The following is a 19732-nucleotide window of genomic DNA, read 5'->3' on the forward strand; positions in this document are numbered from 1 at the left end:
TCGTGGAGGGTCAAGTCGTCCTTTGTCGTGCACGAACCCTAGTCTACTAAATAGTTCATATCCTATCCCATTGATTTCGCCAAACCGCATTTGTCCATCGCCGGTCCCGTCATCATTGCTTCTTTCGTTCCCCGCATCCCGTATGCCTGATCCCTTCGGAGTTGCATGCACAGGCGCCGGTTCCTCTGTGAGAATGCCGACCGAGTCGGGCCCGGGTGCATCGCCTCTTTTCAGCAGACCAGCCAGCCATGCCCCTCCCCCAGGGCGTCAAGAGGCTACCTGCAAATTATAAACAAACTAATAACAAGACGTCGAAAGTTATGCCTTGCCATTCAGCTTTTTCCTTTTTTTTACCTTCTCTCTCTCTCTCTTTTTTTTTTTTTTTTTTTTTTTTTTTTTTTCCTCCCTTTTCTTTTTTTTCCTTTTCTTTTCTTTCCTTTTCTTTTTAACTCCTCATCCTTTCTTGTTCTCCCCGTTCGGAGGTGTCGGACCCTGGACGTGCATGAAGAAAAGGGTGCAGGACATCAGAACCTTTTTGTTCGAAGCGCTGGGGCTGTTTTGGCTTGTCCACGGGATGCACATTCACAGTGACTTTCCGTCGGACATGTGGCAGAGCGTGGCTGTAACCGCAAGCAACGACTGCTTTTCAACTTTCTTCTTAGCCTCTTGAGCTCGTCAAGACATACTAGCATTGACAAATCACTCGGGCTCTTTTTCTTTTTCTTTTTCCCTCATTCGATCACAAACTCGACGGACGTTTGCAGCCATGTCACATGCTCTGAACCTTACTAATAACTCGGTTGTCTCGCAAAACCCGGGGCCAGTTTAACAAGACACTTGTTCCCGCCATTAACTAACTTCCGAGCTTCCAGAATTCCTCATCAACTTTAGTTTGATAGTATCGGCAAGAGCTTTGAGTTCCGTGCCTGTCTGCATCGTTACCCCCCAACATTTGGTAACTGCATGGCTGGTTTCAGTTTCAGACCGACAAAGCCAGTCCGCTCTAGGGTCGCTATCATACCGATGTCGGTGGCTTGCGATGGTTTTACTTGCGAGGTCCTCAACATGTCGGGGGACATACTACAGGAGACTACCTCAACTAAACGTGTCTTTGATTGTCAGAGGACCACTGCTGTTTCATCTTGGAATTCCGACTACTTGACTGCCGGCTAGGTTTGTCTGTTGATGGGATTGGCTAAATGACCGACTGCGGCAAGCATAGGGCTGAGTTGCAGCTAATCCATGCGAACACCCCCCTTTCCCCCTTCCTTTTTTTTTTTAATACACGTCTCTCCCCTCTGCACCTTTGGAGTTCCGACATAGCGGAGCCGACCCATTACTGGAAGGCCATATTCATGCAGGAACGAATAAACTGCGCCGCATCTGAAATACATTTTCTTGTCGACACCTGGAACGTGCTCTCACCCACCTTACAAGCTCACAGAAGAAGGGACGACGTTGCGCTGATCCAAGACTCCCACAACGCCATCAACTTGTCAAAACACCCAATAATATCCTCGATTCTAGAAACCGAAGAGGCGCTGCAACCTTGACGTAATATTTCTCAATTCCCCACCCACTAAAAAAAGAAACAACAAAATTGCTACATAACAACATCCGTCACTACGTTTGTCGATACTTCGATTGGCTCCTTTTATAATTCCCCAGCAACCTCATCCACACGGCATTGCCACCTTTATATCGTCTTCGAGTCCGTACTCTCCTGGGTTTTCCAAATCTCGTGTCTTCCTGGGTATCCATACAGATGTCGCATGGCCCTTCTACATCTTCTTCGATGCTGCCCCTGGCTTCAGGATTACAATAACGCTTGAGCTCCACTGCTTCTGGACAAACAAATAGCTCTATCATGTCAACACATTCGCACCCAAATCTGGCAAGAATTTGGATGCACATCGCTATGTGGTATGTACTTTTGGCAAAAAGTGTAAAGCAATGAGGTTTATGTGTAGTAAGATCTACAGCTCATCGGAGGTGTTTGCTATATTCTCTGAGGGGAGATGCGGCGTTGGCGATAAGCTTTGGATAAAGATGACTCCTGATGGATATGGATATTGTGGATGGTTTTGATTAAGATTTTTAAAATGACTGGTGGAAGGGCAATGCTCTGTGTGTGTGTGTGTGTGTGTGTGTGTTGAGTTTTCTGAAGAGAGTCAGAAAATACCTCCTTTTGGTTTAAAAGCCAAAGAGAGTAGGCAGTTTCAGGACTCCAGCAAATGAAGAGGCAAGTGCTGAGGATCATGACTCCCAAGAAAGCTGACATCATGATAACACATGAAAGGGACTATGTGTGTGGTTTTTTGGTGAATTGATCTTGAAAATGTCTTTGTTGTTGTTGTGAAAAAGTGTCAGCAGTCAATATAATTGTTTTGACGAGGCTCTGGATTCAAAGAATAGATGAAAGGGGCAAGCAGTCTTGTGTTCTACAAAAGTGTATAAATCCACCTGGTTGAAAATCAACAAAAAAGGCCTTGAAGGCCAATTTTCCCTGAGAAAAAGCAAGTAAATAGCCTGTCTCCTGTTACATTTCTTGTAGAGATCCTTTCGCTTCACGGGAAGAGGAAGAGGAAAGGTGTATGTATGTCTACTGCCGCAGCGCATGTAGTACCCATTTCTTCGAAGCAAAAATATCCGTGCATGCTGGTCCCTATACAGTGGGTGTCTACCTTGGGAGCCATGCAGCAGGGTTTCCCTGCCCAGGGCAATCAAGAGTCTTGCTTTCATTGCATGTAGCCGGCATACCACCCGAACGAAACTCTGGATGACGATCTGCGCGAGGGGACCCTGCAAGGTGCAAGGCCGTAAAATGCAAGGGCAAATGGAGTACTCTGGACGAAGTTTCCATTGTTTGTTCTGGAATGCGCGTAGAATGTGAGGCTATGCCAAGATGGTGTTGAAAATAGTAAGTTGAGGCAACACTGCGGATAGTGAGTCAGCAATGGGAAATCAGGATATTTGGCGTCGCTCGGACGGATATTAGACCGAGAATGGTGTGAAGAAGGATTTCGGTTAACCTGTCATCCTCCCTCGAAATGCGGGGGAACAGCGAAAAGGCCAAGATTGTGGTTGAACTCTCGGGGCGTCAACTGGGGGGGGGGGGGGGGGGGGGTAACTGCCGCATTCTTTTCCTGAAGGTCAACCTTCTGCTCTTAATAGTGGTCATACCACAAACATGGGTGTGCTTCTCGGATGATTGGCTGGGAGTAGTGAAGAAGAAAGACTGCGGGATGAGATACGAGCCGCCATGGGGTTTTGGCGGTTCGTTGTCCAGAGAAGCAATCGTGATGCGAATCTTCCGTTTGAGAGGGCTTTGTTTTCCTGTGCGATAGCTATCGTACATATGGCTCTATGTTATACACAAGTTTGCGCGTTCTGAGATCGCGGATCGCGTCTCTAAAGCACCCGTTTGATCACAGTTCGACACATTGCATTTTTGAGGTCGAGCTGCGTAACATGGGTTGATCCCCGTTGGCCACACTTGCCGAACGACCCTTGTGGCTGGCTCCATTGACAAGATTCGTTCTTTTGGTGAAAGCTACCAGGGATGGAATCCGATCCTTGATTATTTGCACCGTGGAGAGATCAATATAAAATTAATGAAATTGCAACACAAGACAAACGCTAAGGAATGTCCTGCAAGTGTAGCGACTCATGTTCTCGAGACCTCGCTGTGTAACCGCTTTCGAGGTAGTCATCAGTTAGTTGATTAGCTTGGAGGGGAGCAAACAGGCTATTGCGAGGCACTCCGCTGGACTGAGATTATCTTAGGCAGCCAGTGATCTCAAGATGTTTTACGGAGTCGTCCGAGCGCGTCATATCGGGTGCTCCGGGGTTTGCAAGTAACTTGTTGGTTGCCCTGCGAGCCTCTCACGTCATTCTCATTTTTTTTTTTTTTTTGATCAGCCTGCAGACAAGGCGGGAGTCGGCCTTTATCGTGCTGGGTTTTATGATTCGACAAGAGGGCCATCCTTCCCCGTAGTTAGCGGACAAGAGCTGTCCGGAGATAAGATTTCTCGAGTTGTCTGGACAAGCGCTGGAGCATGGACGGACGGAAGAAGTGACAAGCTCCATGGAATCCTGCTTTACGTAACGGGAGTGCCGGTGACAAGCAGACGTGAGGCCTTAGCGGTTAATTTCTGATAATCGCCTGACCCACTGGCTGCGACGCTATTTTTGCCTTGACAAGCGGAGTGACATGGCTCTGCGTAGAGTGTAGGAGGCGGTTAGCTATGTCTGGGTGGGAGTAAGAACCGGGCTGAGGATGACGGCCAATCTAGTAACCAATTAATAAAGGCTGCGCACATTTTGCGTCGTCGACTGGGCCGGAGCGTTGGCTGCTTGGTGGTGGTTCTGCTCGGGTGCGTGTTGGAGATCTGACGAGGATGTAAAATTACGGGACGAGCGACGTAAGATCCTGTGTAATTGTCCGCCGAATACAGAGGACAATCTGTTTGTAACGAGACTGCCCCGGCCACAGCTCAAAAACATCCGTAAGCGGGGGGAGGATTTTGATAAAAAAGATCAAGGAAAAAAAAAAGAATAAAATAGAACAGTGACCCTGATGTGTGGTTGGCTATGAGAATCCAGAAAGAAAAAGGCCAGTTTCAATAATCCGATCTTATGGAGATCAGTGACTGCGTGCGCTGGGCGGAGGGCGGCTGTGACAGCGGTCCCTGTCAGGTAATGTTACGGTAACTACAGTACGGTATGTCTCCATCCCGACCGGCGCCGTTGCCGCTCCATTTCCTCCTCCCTTGCTGCTCAATTTTTTTTTTTCCCTCTCTCCTGGCCTGAACGAACGTCTTCTCTCGCTCATCCATCCGGCTCCCATCTCCATCGCCCTCCCTCGTTCTTCTCCTCGCCCTCCTTTTCTCACATTCCTACTCCTCAGGGACGGCTACGCCTCGAGTACACTCCCCCGTCGATTCGTGGGTCTGTCGAGAGAGATTCAACTTTTTTCCGTGCGAAGTTCTAAGGGCCTTTCTTTTTTATACTTTGTGAGTGTTATTCCATTTCTCAAGCACAAGCGTGCAGTTTGCTTGCCCACCGCCAATGAGAGTCCGCTAGCATGCCCTGCTCTGCATGTCGATCGCTTCGATTCGATTCACTCGAGGCCAAAATTCAGCTCCTTTCGCCCTGCTTCACTTCATCTCTTCACCCTCGCTCTCTTCCCTTCATGCCTCCCCTTCGATAATATCCCAATTGTCTGTGTGACATCTTGAGTCTTTAACGTACTTTTTATTAATAAATTTTTACTGTCTAGAACGGTCACGAATCTGCTTGTCCAAAGTCCATTCCTTTTTTTTTTTTGTTTTTTTTCTTCTTTACGGCTGGGAATTCGGCGTCTTCCCTGCTGAGAAAAAGTGTTTTGGGTTTTTACGGGAAGTTTTTGGATTTGGGTTTCTTGAACAGATTTCTTTGGACCTGCAATTATGGCGTACTACGAACCCCAAGGCTGGCAAGCTCCCGTCCGCCAGGGCTCCTGGGAGCAACCTGCTCCCCCTTCACGATCAGGTACGTCGAGATTTCATTGCCAAGTCTAAATGGGAGAATGTCTCGGCTAATACTCCTGACAACCATAGGCACAAGCTCTACCGCTCAGCGCGATGATTCACCTGCCTTTGCCTCTCAGTTCGATGGTATGAAACATCTCTTTGATGCCGTATCAGCCTTGTCCAGCGGGAAAACACCAAACACACTTGGGTTATGATAGCTGAGTCTGTCCACATGGCTACCACCTATCATAGCATTCATGTGTCTCGGTTAAGGGGATCCATTATTGAAGGTGAAACTGACTTTTTTTTTTTTTTTTGAAGAGGTTGATCGGGCCATCGATAACCTGGTGAAAAGCGGGAAATTGTTCAACTCAATGCCACGGAGAGAATCAGTACCCCTTATGATGGGACGCCCCTACGACTATGGTAAAGCCCCCAGCGCAAGGCAAAGTTATATTTTACCACCAAGCTTACGAATCGAAATGTAGATGGAAGAATGATAGGTGGCATGGGCCCTCCACGTCATCACTCTATCAGCGATTACGATAATCTTCGCCCACATTCTGCCTCCAACCTGCAAGGATTTTACGCCGCGCAGCGATTCCAGGGCCGTCCCAGCGAAGCGGAACAGATGATGCAAGCGAAACGCCGATTGGCAGCGCAACGAGAGAGGGATCTCCGCAATTATCATCAGGAGCAACAATATAACCGAAGTACGTGATGAGTATTGTTATTCCAATCGTTTTAATTCATTTCTACCTTAATCCTGTGTGGAGACGCGATATTATTTCTCCCCGTCACCAAATTTGTTCCTCTCGTCACTTCCTGCTTGAATCGTTTGAGTGATGGTCTGGTTTGTACTTATATCTTAACTCGTTATGAACTGGGAAAAGGCCTTCTTGCCGAAATGTCTGGAAACAAATCCGATCGTTCCATGAGTCCTGCTGCGATGAGCGAAGAAAGCCGACGCGAATTGATTGCACGTCAGCACCGTGCCCTGTATGGCAATGAATCATCCTCCTTCTTCCCCAATGGAAGCCTCGGAGACGACGGCCAGCCATCTGGCACTGCGAATACGACTGCAAGCGGCGCGCGAGGCCCCTCTCCAAGGGGTGTGGATCCCTTCGGCGGTCTTGGTCAGGCCCATGCCCAACCTGGCTCGGAGAATTCCGGCCAAACCCCCGCCGGGGCCCCTGCCGCTCAATCGACCGTCGCGCAGCAACCCCGGTCACGTGCCAACAGCACTTCGTCCCCAAGCTCCAACGCGAACCAGGCCTCCTATGGCATCTTCGACTCGAACCAGCAATCTAACTCGACCTCGTCGGCAACAGGTGCCAGCACCGACATCTCAACATCGCACCCTGATAACAACAAGCCGGCCACCGGCGCTGTCGGGCCGATTGGTTCCCGTCCTGTTCCTGTAACCAGCCAGGCTCCCAATCCAGCTCTGAACAAGCGTTCGACAACCCCTCTGCCCTCTCCGTTGAGCTATGGATTCTCCCCTAGTGAGGTTGTGGGTTCCACGGGTCCAAATACCACTTCTAATGGAAACGAGAAAGTTGCGCCCAATGCGGCACCCTCTACGCACACTGGCACCGCCGGAGCCTCAAGCACTGGAAAGAAGGAGCCCGGCAATGTTGGTCTTCCCTGGGGCAACGGCAGTGGTGTGTGGAGGTCCAAAGGCTCTCTTGGCGTCCAAGCTTCTGTCTGGGGCTAAAAGATGATGACTTCTCGTGATATTGGCTGTTCCTTTTACTTGCAGGTTCCCCCCACTGTTCTTCCTTCTTCTTCTTACATGGAAGCGAAGTATGGCGTTTTTATTTTAAGGAGGGTTGCCAGCTATATTTCCAATTTTCGTACGGACATGCATTGGGGAATGGATTTTGGGACAATTTGATGAGATCGTTTCCCATTTGCAAAAGGAGGTCAAAGCATTTGCTTGGCGCCTGGTTATATTGAAGCTCAGGGTGGCCTCGATTGTACGCGCGCGCAGCAGATCTTTGACGACGTATATTTCATTTGGTTTTGCCGGTGATGTGTTTGGCTTTAGCTGGCATAGCAGCTTCATTGAACTGGTTCTATTATTGGTTGGGAGTTCGTTATGACGCTGTTTGTTTTGTTATCTCTGTGCTTCTTCTGTTGATGAAGTTCATATTGTCCTGAATTTGGTTTTGGCTTTGGCTCTTTTTTTTTTTTGGGGGGGGGGGGGCCTAGACAGGCGCAATTCGGTGTCCTGTCACATGGTTTTTGGCCGGTATTTAGGATATATTCCCTTTTCTATGGCTGCCTCCTGGTTTCCCATTTTTCGGAGATGTAGTTGTCTGCTTTCTTTTGTCTAAGTTTGGATCGGTCTGGATTTGGGGGATGTTTACGGCGCCGCTGAGCTAACTAACTTCTGCTGGGCTATTATCTACCCTATGGACTTAATGTTTGGATGTCAAAAGGGGTTACATGTGTTGGATGCACAGGGTACTCGGGGCGATATTTTGGATGTTGTTGGTGTTTGCTCCTTGCTCTTTTTTTTTAGAGTACCTTGTGGGATGTTTTGGTTTATGAATGCTTTTCCAACGTGTACTGATAGGCTTGAAGTGAATTTTTGGTTTTTCTTTCTTTTTTTTCCTTCATTTTGGACTACCCTTCCTTATCATGCACCGACTATATCATTCTCGTCCACTGTACTATTATGCCAGGCTAAATTGCGATGTATTCGAGTCAGTATGACAAGATGATTCATGGGCAATGAAGCAACGCTAATATGGTCGAAGCGGAATGATACGCTTGGGAGCTTGTAGTAGGCGTCTAACCACGAAATGCTATTAACACACGGAGTACTCCGTAGATGATACATACATCGGGAAATTAGCCTAGAGAGTACGTTTCATAACACTTAAGACATCCATCTCATTGTTGCGCACATTGAAGATTAGTTACATCAGTTATTGCGGAATTGATACAAGATTCGGGTGGATATGTTCGAGGAGCACCTATATTTTCCATCATACCGACCAGTTATGCCTAACGGGAAGAAAACCCTCTCCGGGACAGACCAGCGTCCTTATGTTTCGTCAGCAGAACAGTCAAGCAAAATAAAAGAAACACTGCCATCACCGTACGGAGTAGACTGCAGGATTTCAAACCACATTGGCAACCCCTCCCGCATTCGAATTAATCTTCTTCTTAGCCGTGCCAACGCCCGCAACGCCCTTTTCTTGATTCCTTCCCAGCCAAGGCTTCGTTGCCTCCCCCAGAACCCTGCGACCCAAGTAATAAATACACTGTCCAATAACAATAAGCACGAACGCGATGGGATACATCCAGTGTATGGTATATTGGAACACCTTAACGCCAATAACTACACCCCAGAAGTTACTTGTAAGAAGACTGATATTGAAAAACGCCGCCGACGCGAGGCGAAACAGAATCGGCGCGAGAGAGTAGAATATGAAGAGGCAGATCGTGTAGCCGGTGAGGTACCCGCCGACCTCGCCGGTCCAGTTAGCCGTTTGGAAAGAACCGCGATCGAATATCGCGGCCTGAACGCCCATTATCACCGTCGCGTAGAGGCCGAGCTGGCCTAGGACCTCGTAGAGAGGGCGCTTGCTGACGAGGTATTCTTCCGTGACGTTGGCGAAGCCGTAGCACGTGGCGCCGAGGAGGGCGAAGAGATCACCTTTTATTTGGTCGCCGCGGGATTTCTGCTCGCCGGCGGTGGAGCCGGTGATGTGGTCGGAGCCGAAGAGGACGCCCATGCCACCGATGCAGACGATGATACCAATGTATTGGGCCCAGTGGTAGCGCACGCGAAGGAGCAAGAAGGATACCGCGACAACGATGACGATGGCCCAGAAATTGATGAGTTGGGCGCTGAGGATGGTGGTGTATTGGTATGCTTTGACAACGAAGTAGTTGCCCTCGACGTCGAAGAAGGCGAAGATCATGTCTGCGAAGCAACCAGTAAGCAATCGTAATTTATTTGTCATGTATATTTCGTTCTTGGGAGAGTATAATTCTCTGAACTAACATTTCCATCCGCTTTTGTAGATAAGTCGGCACCAGTCCTTGAACCCATAACGGTATATAGTATAGCTCGTATAGACCAGGTTGAGAAGAATGTAATTAAAGAGAGTCTGAAAAGAAGGAATGGATGTTCCAGCCACAGATAAAAGATTCGTGAAGGTGTTCGTTGCAGTGATGCAAAGCGCCAGGACCTGTCTACACGATATCAAGAGAAGGCCGTTAGTCCTAACCAGCCGCCAACTAGGGGATTCGATCGGGGGCCGTGAAGCGACTCACCCAAGAAGCAAAACAACGTAGAATTCGCGGGTATGGAAGTACGCAAAGTATCCCTTTTTACTCTCGTCCAAAGCTTCCGCAACGGTCACATCCTGGTGAGAACCATTGCCCTCATGCTCATCGCCATTGGGGCGGTCATTGCGAGGAGATGTGCGCCCGCTGGTCACGGGAGACTCGACGATATCGGCTCCCTTGTTGTTCGTATCAGCCATGATATCGGAATCGAAGCTACCCTGCGGGGTAGATGGCAGCAGCTCGGGAGTAGACGGGACTGAGTAGACCGAGAGTTCTTTTTTTAGTTGGAGCTTTATGAATGTCAAGCAAGCGCAAAACTCCAGAAGTCGCTTGCTGTAGAGAAGAGGAAAATTCCCTTCGTTGGAGTGAACGGGGAAGAGAGAGGAGAGAGAAAAAAGAAAAAAGGAAAAAAAAAAAAAGCAAAATGTCATCCCATTCCCCCCCCCACAAAATTCCCTGCTTATCGCCGGAATATTTTCTCGCCCGCCAGAAAAAGCAAAATAAGCTTCTTAACCCCAATTGCTAAGGCGCCGAACCTATTTTTGGGACTTGCGCTTAGCAACACGCCCCCGTTCCCGCGTGGCAGGGGCAGCCGATCTTGTCACTTTCGGGGCAAAAAGAGACGTTTTGGACCGTTGTGGTCAGATGTGCCCAGCAGCAGACGCCGTGACCGGGCTGTGAGATCCTCCGCGGCTAGAGAGACGTTACACGGAGTGTTTAGGCGATGCCGATGCGGACGGGCCGATATGGTTTTCCTGTCCGTGCGGAGCCCTGAGACTGGCAAGCTGTTTCCCGTCATGCAGTTCGCTAGTCGCGGTGGGATGCTTGTCACTGTCCGTGATGGCGTGCATATCGGTTTCCGCCAATTTCCGGGCGATTGTCACCGGGAGCAAATGAATAGCCAGTCACTCCGTACTGCTATTCGTTTATTTTCCAACCCGAGACTTTCTCGCTGCCGAACATCGTGTTTGAAGCCGTTGCTTTGCATATTGTATTGAAGCGAAGCAGAACAAACGACCAGCATATAATTAACTAGTTATATCACTGCTTCTTGGGACAACTATACCGCCAATCCTGAATATCCACGCGGCACGGTTTGTTCTATGTCTACAATGTGAACTGACGTCGAGTTGTCCGCTGTGAGACCTTGAGGAAGAGGCATGTCCGATACACGCTAAATAATGAAGCTCTAGAGTATGCAACCATAGTCTGATTTCTCGTCTGCTTCAAATCAAACGCTGGCTTGGGATTCTAGATTCCCAAAAGGGACGTCAAGGCGAGCAGGGGCTGATATTGCGAATCTGGCGTTGCCGTTTTGGACAGGTCAATGAAGCGACTGGCTCTTCCTGGCTCAAGTGCTTGGATGTTATCCCTCATCCCTTACCTCGTGAAATACGAGGTCATGATTGAGGACACGGACCTTGGTAACTGTCGGGAAATTCCCTTTTCTAGTGAGGCCTCCCTCCCATATGCCACTGGATCGGTATCTTGCTCTGTGGTCAATGAGCCTTGCAGCCTTATTGGATGAAAAGCTGAACACTATCATCGAGGCTTACCTTTACTGACGGCATAGCACATGTAGAGGCTCAATGAACCCGCATTAGAGCTGTTGGTCTTCTGTCTTGTGCAATCTCGAGGCTTTCTTGTTGGCAATTGGTAGAGCTTTGCCTGGAGTATTGTCAAGGAGAAATTTGGTATCGGAGGGGCAACAGTTTTGTCCAGTATCCTGCAAGAATGTCATTTGTCAAATCCTGAAAAAAGGATCAGTAGCTTGATCTTTATTATTTGTGCCTGTCTTTGCCTGTGTACTTTGCTGAGAGAGCACCGTACTCTGAGTGTAGCTACGCATATGTATTGTACCCATAGCTCACATTCACACCAATCTAACTGTGCTCTTCAACAGACTCCTTTTCTGTGTTAATCAGTTTTTGGGTGATTTGATGTTGACAGTCCTGCATTGTTCGATCCCATAACATTTATCTCTGGCCCTGGTGCAGTTTGCAGCTCGGTCTCAGGCATCCAGTCGAGGGCTCCGAAAGCGTCACTCTTTGGGCTGCAAAGGAGAATTTAGCTTTGTGGAGGAGTTGAAGATCTGCAGCAAAAACCACACTCTCACTTCACATGACATGACATCGTCAGTCTTCACGCTCTGCCCGCCTCATCTTACTGGGAACAACGAGAAAAAACAACTGTTCCTCATCTTCACCTTGGTTCTGTCAATGGCTGCTGCTATTCTTCTGTGAGCTCGACTTGCTTGACCAGGCAGCCCTGCTCGGGCCCCCACATGACCGTTTGCCATCCCTCCACCGCCCGTCGCGTGCGTTAAGCCTGCAAGCAAATTTCTTCCGTGCTTCCTCCGTCGTCCGTGCCATTCCGCTCATCCGCATCGCGAGAGATCTCCATTGTGTTCGCGTCGCGCAGGCATCCCTCCCACATCCCATCCTACCTGCTGCTGCATCCTGCCTGAAAAACGCCCTGGAAGTCTCCGCGTCTTGGCACATCCGCTCTTGTCGAGGCAACCCGAGGTGTCATCGGCGTGACAAAAACGCCCGCCGCGCCAGATGATGGCCCCGGCGATCCCGCCGCCCAACGATCGAAAGCGGGTCAAAGTTTACGAGTTAAAGGATAATGACTGGTTTGATAGAGGCACCGGCTTCTGCACCGGCCAGATATTCGATGTATGCTCTGCTCTTCGCGCGACTGATGTCTGGCCTTTTCTCCCCCTTCAAACATGCGCAGCGGACGGGCCGGCCCGTGTTCTTGCGCGTGGTTGTTGACTATATTTCACTACACTCAAATGAAATGACGCGACTGTGATGGAAGCGATTGACTGACAATTCCTGACAGGATGAGCCTAAAATACTGGTCGAGTCGGAGGATCAGCCGGACCGCATGCTACTGGAAACAAAGATATCGAGGGATGATGGATATCAGAAACAGCAAGGTTGGATCGCCATCAAACGCATTTTGCCTGGGAAGCTTGCTAAACTGATGGCTTTGGGATAGAAACCTTGATCGTGTGGACGGAGCCGAACGGCACGGATATGGCTCTCAGTTTTCAAGAGGCTGAGGGCTGCGCTGTGATATGGTGCGTATACTCTTCTTGGCTGCGAGCCGCAGGGGTCCACTGATGTGTTGATGCTTAGGGATTTCGTACGGCATGTTCAGCAGCAATTCATGGGATTAGGTCCTGGTTTGTCCATCTTCCCCCCCCCCCCCAATTCCTGGTCCCTCTAACATGTCTATTAGACGACTCGCTTTCTGACGACGCGCTTGATTCCTTAAGCAATCCGATAATGCTCCCTCCGCCGGAACTTGGAAATCTCGCTGAGATAGAGAACGCGATGCGCGCATCCACCACCACGCAAACAGGCCGAGATGCCATCTCCAAGTTCGTCATCCGCGACGAATATATCCTAAAGCTCCTCCCTTTAGTATCAGTCGCCGAGGATCTTGAGAGCCTCCCCGATCTACACAGGCTATGTAACATAATGAAGTCCTTGATTCTATTGAACGATAACACAATCATTGAGCTAGTCGTGAGCGATCACGTCATTAGCGGGGTTGTGGGTGCTCTAGAATGTGCGTAATGAAATCCCCATAGTGTTGGGGAACGGGCCGATACTGATATCTGCATAGATGATCCGGAGTTTCCCACCCACAAGGCGAACCACCGACAATACCTCAACGATCGCAGTCGCTACAAGGAAGTCGTGCCTATCAAGGATCCGATAATCCTACGGAAGATCCGGCATACCTGGCGCCTCCAATATTTGAAAGATGTTGTGCTCGCTAGAATCCTCGACGATCCGACGTTTTCGGTTCTGAATTCCCTCATATTCTTCAATCAAGTCGACATAGTTCAACATCTCCAGGCTAACACCCCGTTCTTGAACGAACTTTTTGCCCTGTTTAACCCAAGGAACACAGACAACAAGCGCAAAGAAGATGCAGTGCAATTCATCCACCAATGCGCGTTGATTGCGAAGAACCTGCAAGCCGCGGCCCGCGGGAGCCTCTTTGGCAGCTTTATCAACCATGGCCTATTTCCAGTTATCGCGTACGCTGTGAAACACCCGAAACCTGCTCTCAGGACTACCGGTGTGGACATACTAGTTGCTCTTCTAGATCATGACCCTATAATGATGCGAGGATATATGTTAAAGGCGGTTAATGAGAAGAAAGTCCCTCTCACGGACACTTTGATTGAGCTATTACACACAGAGACAGACCTAGGAGTTAAAAACCAATTGGCAGATGCAATCAAGGTCCTTCTAGATCCCCAGACGCCAGTCCCCGAAGTCTTGAGCAGGATGGGTGCCGATTTCTTACCAAAGTTGCGGTCACAAAATGTATTTCCTGATACATTTGTGCAGAATCACTTCGACGAGTCAGCGAAGCGGCTATTTCTGCCTCTAAAGAGGTTAGAGGCAAGATCTGACCGTAAGACAATAGCTCCAGTCTCATTTAAGTGCAGCTGAGTACTGACTCGTCCACTTCTAGTTGGCAATTTAACCTTCCAAGAGGTAGCATTATTCTCGCACTTAGTTGATATTCTCACCTTTTTCGTTCGCCAACATCTGTTTCGGAGCCGTAATCTCATGCATGCAGAGTCCCTCGCGCCTCGAATAGCGCAGCTCCTCACAGTACCACAGAAACACCTCAAACTGAGTATGTTCCCTCTATAAAACTTATCAATCGGCTGCTGCTGACACACTTCCCCAGCTGCACTAAAGTTTTTCCGGACTTTGATCAGCTTGCAGGACACATTCTATTATTCCCAAATGACGCACAATAATACGTTTGAACTCATTCTCAATATAGTATATGAAACGATGCCGCGCGATAATTTGCTCAATTCTGCGTGTTTAGAGTTGTTTGAGTATGTCAAACGTGAAAACATCAAGCCGATTATCATCCACGTTGTCGAGAACTATCGCGAGAAGATAAAGGATATCACCTATGTTGACACGTTTCAGAATTTAATGATTCGCTACGATCAGATGCAAGGATATGGCGCCCAACCAGACGCCACACTATTTAGCCAAGATGAATCTACAACTCCTACCCGGAATCTCATCAACGGTGGTCACCGCTGGCAGGGTGTCCGAGAGATGGATGCAGCAGAAGAGGAATATTTCGATGCATCGGATGATGAGGAAGACGAGGTAGGATTCTTCTCATCAAGTGAAATGATGAGGCAAAGTATGTTAGAGAGTAGAGCCCAACTCATGGCTTCGTGTCAGCAGGGTAAACCCGCCGCCGAATCCAGTGCAGCTCTTAATGGCTCAGCCTCTCCTGCGGCTAAACCCTTGGTCGACTACCCTGACGATGACGATGACGCCATGGAAGTGACCGAACACGGACAAGCCCCTACTGGATCGGAAGTAGTGTCAGATCCGCAAATTGGCGGACAGCCCCTGTCTACGGCCTCAAGTGACACGCTATCACAAATATCGTTCAGTGGCGAGCGATTCTTAGAACGGTTTTCTGAGAAGCGGCGTCGTGAAGAGGACGACGACGACGATGAATTGATCAAATTATCTTCTGCATCAAAACGCCGTGGCTCGAGTGCTAGTGTTAGCAGTGCCGGTTCTTCAACGCTTGGTGGTTTATCAATGAAGAGGAGCATTTCTGGGCAGTCATCTACCTTGTCACCTACGCACAGTAATGCTGGCGATAAATCTTCTTCCACTACTCCTGCTGGAACGGGAGGCAAGAAGATATCCTTTAATCTAAGCATGAGCTCGGCAACACAAGCCGTCTTGAAGACCCTCGATCAAGCCTCTAGTCACGGCCCGCAGGACAGTCAAGATGGGACAATGAAAGGAAATGCTGCTGAGAGTGACAGTGGAGGCGATAGCAACCACGGTGGAATAGGTTCATAGGTGTCTAGCATTTCCAGTTTCTGCCTTTATGCGCCGTTCTTCATCGATGTTCCATTCTCGCAGTTCGGGCTTCGCGTTATTGTTTTGTCGTTTTTCATGCCAGGATACGGCAGGGCACCAAAAAGAAAAACATAATATGTTACTCAACGAGAACTAATCAAACGACACCAAGGAAGCAACGGCGTATTTGCATGTGTATTCCGAATATCCAGGGGTGCTATGTGGGCTTTTTGTTTGATTGAGATCTTCCAGCTTATTTCTGAAGTGTTGGCGGCGTTTACCGTGCAGCTTTTTTTCTCTTTTCTCTCACCGTGTGTGGTGTTTCGCATTTCTACCGTGTGTTACTTATATCTTTTACCATCCTGCTCTGTTCTATTACTGGTTTTGGTGACGGATCAAGACTTAGTCGTACATTAGATACCACTGGAATGGATGATTTTTTTTTTTTCTTTTTTTTTTTTTAATTAAAAAAAAGGTCGCAAGTCAGGTCCCGACGTCAGTTTAACTCTGGTAGCTTTCTCTTGCCACTCGGTTTCGTCGGCAGTGGCGGCGATGGCTCGGTGGTACATAGCAGCTCTAAACAAAATAGTTGGTGCAATAAGTAACTACATCTGCTAATTGAGTTTATCATTTGTTCGGTTTTGTTGAGATAAAAACGGGGAAAAAATGGTGGAGATTCCGCGTGAAAGCCGAGCTGTTGATTTGAAATCCCCATTCCTCTCCCCATATTCCGTTGCCGTTGAAGAACTATAAAGAAGCATTGACGTCGATAATTTTCCCATGAGAGAAATTTTTGTTTAGTTCTCTGCCAAACACCCCCCATTTTCCTCTGCTCTCTCGAAATAAGCAACATACTGGCGCTCTTCTCTTCTGGAAAAGCACGAGCAAATCGTGATTTATTTCTATATTCACCTTCACCACTCAAACCCACAAGTTTGACGGCGCCCAACGCCCGAATCCTCTTTGCAGGATGAACCCGTCTAAGACGCGAATCACCCCGAACTCTTTTCTCACCAAGGTTGGCAGCTCGAAGGATGGGGATCCGGTCTTAGTGTACTTCATACCCGGCAATCCGGGCGTTGTCTCGTATTATCATTATTTTCTGTCTCTTGTCGCGTCAAATCTTTCCTCTTCCTCCCCTTCAGATGCCTTTGCGTCTCTGGCATCTGCGCAGCTAGAAAAGCGAACCGGATCGCACGAAGGGGACGGAGACAGCACTCTACGGAGCAGCGGCAGCAGCACGCGCAGCGGGCATAATAGTAGCGACGAGAGCCCCATTCGTAAACTCAAGATCGCGGGCCGCAAGAAGAGCAAAAAGGGCACCGGCAGCGATAGTGAGAAATCCGATCATGAATCTCTAAGCTCGAGGAAGCGTGAGCTGTGGAACTATCCTAATACTAATTCCGATGAATCATTTATAATTACGGGCAGGTCTCTGGCGGGGTTTGAGATTGAGGATGCCTCTTCTTATATTTCTTCGTATTTGACTACGTTTTCGTCAACGGACACTATTCACTCGCTGTCATCCCAGGTGGAGTACGTGGAGAGCAATCTAGCAAAGTTTGTCCGCAAGTATCAGGACAAGATCACGACCGCTGCGACTGCCGTCGCTCTGGCTGCCGGACAGGAGAAAGATGCGGTTAAGGTGCGAAAGCCACGGCCAAAAGTCATCCTTCTAGGCCATTCAATGGGCGCATATATCTCTATGGAATTATTAAGGAGGAGAAGAGAAAGGGAGAAAGCAAGGGCTACTCGAGAAAAAGAAAGAAACGGGCCGCTTTCAGATCATAGTAATAGCGAGGGCGAGGAGGATGTCGAGATGGATATCATTGGAGCTCTCATGCTGTTTCCCGCAGTGGTTGACATTGCGAAGTCACCATCAGGAAAGAGAATGACTGTACGTTCAATCTATCTCTTGCCTTGGCCGGGCTTGAAAATGGTTGATTCGTTAACATTTGTGCTGATTGTTTCTATAGACACTTGGATACATTCCATGGCTGGATGTTATTACCAGTCTAGCAGTCAAAAGTCTGATTTCCGTGACACCTGCTCCAGTAATACGTCGCTGGGTCCGTCATACTATGAAGGATCCTCCAGAGGATGCTCTTGATACCACTATTGCGTTCCTGAAAAGTAGAACAGGAATCAGGCAAGCCCTGTAAGTGTTTAATCACCCTTCCTGCCCCACGGTTGTCGTGGCCTAGAATCCTAGCGTAGAATAGAAGTTAATGGGGTTTAGGCGCCTTGCTGTAGAGGAAATGGAGCAGATTGGTCCCGACAAGTGGAGTGACGAAATCTGGGGAATATCCGAGCAAAATAAACCGTCGGATGATGTCGAGTCACACCTTACAAAGCTGGTCTTTTATTTCGGTCGTAACGACCATTGGGTGGCCGAGAAGACGAGAGATGAGATTATTCAAGCACGATCCTCTAAGGGTGGCTGTGGGCCGAAGATGATCGTCTGCGACGATGGTATTGAGCATGGGTTTTGCATTCGTAAGTGTCGACCGCCTTGTACCGATCGTTATTTGCGAAAATTTGGTGCTAACGTCCGTGTTCAGGCCATAATGAGATCATGGCGGATAAAGTCTCTGGGTTCATAAGAGACATCATAAACGATTATAGGGCAAGGAAATAATTCCTGGAGAGTTAGAAAATTCTGTACTTGTAGTCCGCATCAAGCATCAGGTATGTCTATAGAGTAATGTAATATGATCCGATATCAGTCTTGAAAGGCAAATCCCGCATGATTTGTGTCGACAGCTAGGATCTGAATAGGATACTAGGCGTTGAATATAGTACCTAGGAATATCCTTGGTGTCCAATGCCCGCTTTTCGGAATAAGTCGCCCAACACGTCATTTCCGTTTGGCGCTCCTGGAAGTAGTCCTGGCGGGACTCCTTGAGGTGCAGGCCAGCCAACTGGTTGATTGGTGGGCCCTTGGGGCTGAGCTTGAGGATTGAATTCAGCCACCGGGCTGTGAACTTTGACGCTCCACGCATCGTCCTGCGCTCTCTGCTGACCGAAAAGCTCCTTCAAAGAGATCTGCCGGTTCATTGGTGTGGCGGACGGAGCCTCCTCAACGAGCATGTTCTGGTTGCGTTCAGCGGCCAGCCTCTCCTCGGCAAGTTTCCTACTTTCCCCGCCATGCACTGCGCATTCTTTAATCATCTGCGCATTCAGCGTCCTTGTCTCAGCTGTCGAGCTCGGTGCAGGTTCAGAAAAGATCCATAATCCATATATCATAGACGTCCGCCCATTTGCTGCGCGGATGGCGCCTTCGCGGCCTTTGTCATCGTCCGCCTTCAAGATAACATATTCATCAGTGATTTCAACGTCGTCCCCATTTTCTAGTCTGGCCTCAAAGTTGTCCATTCCACGCCTGTTGAGAACCATGACGCTGTACCTTTCCTCGCCCAGATCTCCTTTCGTGCGCTGGCACACGAACAAAGTGCCCTCGATTCCTAACTTCTCCCATGTCTGAGTAGTCGCACTGAAGATGTATACCACGGCAAACTGAGCAAGCGACAGGATTGTGGATATCGAGGGATTGTATCGGCGCACAACGGTGATGTTGAGCTCCTCATTGGATCGGGTGGGCGGCGAAACAGCCAGGGAATTAGTAGCCATGGGCGGATAATTGATTCCCTTGAAGACGTTAGTTTTTTGTATATCTAATTTGTAATCCGAAGGTTGGAGGTTGTTTACCGAGGGGGTAGAGAAGTTTGCTGATGTCAGGCCTGTTGCTGCGGGTTGCGATGCGCAAAAGTACTCAACGGTGAATTGGAGCTCAAAGACGAATCATCTCCAGGCGATCTCATTAAAAATCCACAATATTTCTCGATATCTTCTGCTTCAACCAAAGAGAAGCATAGATGAAGGGAACCGTTCTATACTCCGTACTTTGATCGTGTTGATGATGTGAGATTACCAGTGTTACCCAACTAACTACGGAGTACTTACTTACTTAACCACGCGCCTGGCCCACGGACGTCAGCGTCATCGTTCCCCCTCAACATCGAC

At 48.7% G+C, this 19732-nt stretch overlaps 8 protein-coding genes across 8 annotated transcripts; 5 read left to right on the plus strand and 3 right to left on the minus strand.

Moving 5' to 3' along the window:
* The first annotated feature begins 1195 nt into the window (after positions 1 to 1195).
* CIMG_13020 (uncharacterized protein) lies at positions 1196 to 2485 on the plus strand. The gene has a single exon (XM_004445267.1). The coding sequence runs from the start codon at positions 1200 to 1202 to the stop codon at positions 1551 to 1553; it is 354 nt and encodes a 117-aa protein (XP_004445324.1). The 5' UTR covers positions 1196 to 1199; the 3' UTR covers positions 1554 to 2485.
* A 777-nt stretch (positions 2486 to 3262) lies between these two features.
* On the plus strand, positions 3263 to 4158 carry CIMG_13021 (uncharacterized protein; the record flags this gene model as incomplete). The annotated part of the gene is made up of 4 exons (XM_004445268.1): positions 3263 to 3352; positions 3561 to 3715; positions 3787 to 3857; positions 3929 to 4158. 4 exons carry the CDS (start codon positions 3263 to 3265, stop codon positions 4156 to 4158), a joined length of 546 nt encoding a protein of 181 aa, XP_004445325.1.
* Positions 4159 to 4783: 625 nt separating this feature from the next.
* On the plus strand, positions 4784 to 8230 carry CIMG_06152 (uncharacterized protein). The gene is made up of 6 exons (XM_001242255.2): positions 4784 to 5015; positions 5282 to 5532; positions 5601 to 5657; positions 5835 to 5939; positions 6002 to 6226; positions 6407 to 8230. The coding sequence occupies exons 2-6, from the start codon at positions 5451 to 5453 to the stop codon at positions 7228 to 7230; spliced, it is 1293 nt and encodes a 430-aa protein (XP_001242256.2). The 5' UTR covers positions 4784 to 5015; positions 5282 to 5450; the 3' UTR covers positions 7231 to 8230.
* Positions 8231 to 8389: 159 nt separating this feature from the next.
* Positions 8390 to 10018, minus strand: CIMG_06153 (solute carrier family 35, member F1/2; the record flags this gene model as incomplete). Its single annotated transcript, XM_001242256.2, has 3 exons — positions 8390 to 9453; positions 9535 to 9725; positions 9807 to 10018. 3 exons carry the CDS (start codon positions 10016 to 10018, stop codon positions 8645 to 8647), a joined length of 1212 nt encoding a protein of 403 aa, XP_001242257.1. The 3' UTR covers positions 8390 to 8644.
* Positions 10019 to 10728: 710 nt separating this feature from the next.
* CIMG_13022 (uncharacterized protein) lies at positions 10729 to 11779 on the minus strand (the record flags this gene model as incomplete). The annotated part of the gene is made up of 3 exons (XM_004445269.1): positions 10729 to 11308; positions 11378 to 11547; positions 11727 to 11779. The coding sequence occupies 3 exons, from the start codon at positions 11777 to 11779 to the stop codon at positions 11202 to 11204; spliced, it is 330 nt and encodes a 109-aa protein (XP_004445326.1). The 3' UTR covers positions 10729 to 11201.
* A 187-nt stretch (positions 11780 to 11966) lies between these two features.
* On the plus strand, positions 11967 to 16158 carry CIMG_06154 (uncharacterized protein). Its single transcript, XM_001242257.2, has 9 exons — positions 11967 to 12499; positions 12669 to 12765; positions 12828 to 12909; positions 12968 to 13014; positions 13071 to 13403; positions 13461 to 14264; positions 14325 to 14492; positions 14547 to 14989; positions 15071 to 16158. The coding sequence occupies exons 1-9, from the start codon at positions 12383 to 12385 to the stop codon at positions 15707 to 15709; spliced, it is 2730 nt and encodes a 909-aa protein (XP_001242258.2). The 5' UTR covers positions 11967 to 12382; the 3' UTR covers positions 15710 to 16158.
* A 292-nt stretch (positions 16159 to 16450) lies between these two features.
* On the plus strand, positions 16451 to 18443 carry CIMG_06155 (uncharacterized protein). The gene is made up of 4 exons (XM_001242258.2): positions 16451 to 17606; positions 17686 to 17867; positions 17949 to 18205; positions 18271 to 18443. The coding sequence occupies exons 1-4, from the start codon at positions 16680 to 16682 to the stop codon at positions 18345 to 18347; spliced, it is 1443 nt and encodes a 480-aa protein (XP_001242259.1). The 5' UTR covers positions 16451 to 16679; the 3' UTR covers positions 18348 to 18443.
* Positions 18348 to 19637, minus strand: CIMG_06156 (decapping enzyme Dcp1). The gene is made up of 2 exons (XM_001242259.2): positions 19418 to 19637; positions 18348 to 19357 (listed from the first exon to the last, which is right to left on the minus strand). The coding sequence occupies exon 2, from the start codon at positions 19337 to 19339 to the stop codon at positions 18512 to 18514; it is 828 nt and encodes a 275-aa protein (XP_001242260.2). The 5' UTR covers positions 19340 to 19357; positions 19418 to 19637; the 3' UTR covers positions 18348 to 18511.
* Positions 19638 to 19732: the final 95 nt, after the last annotated feature.

The sequence above is a fragment of the Coccidioides immitis genome (assembly GCF_000149335.2).
Source record: "Coccidioides immitis RS genomic scaffold supercont3.2, whole genome shotgun sequence".
NCBI lineage: Eukaryota > Fungi > Ascomycota > Eurotiomycetes > Onygenales > Onygenaceae > Coccidioides > Coccidioides immitis.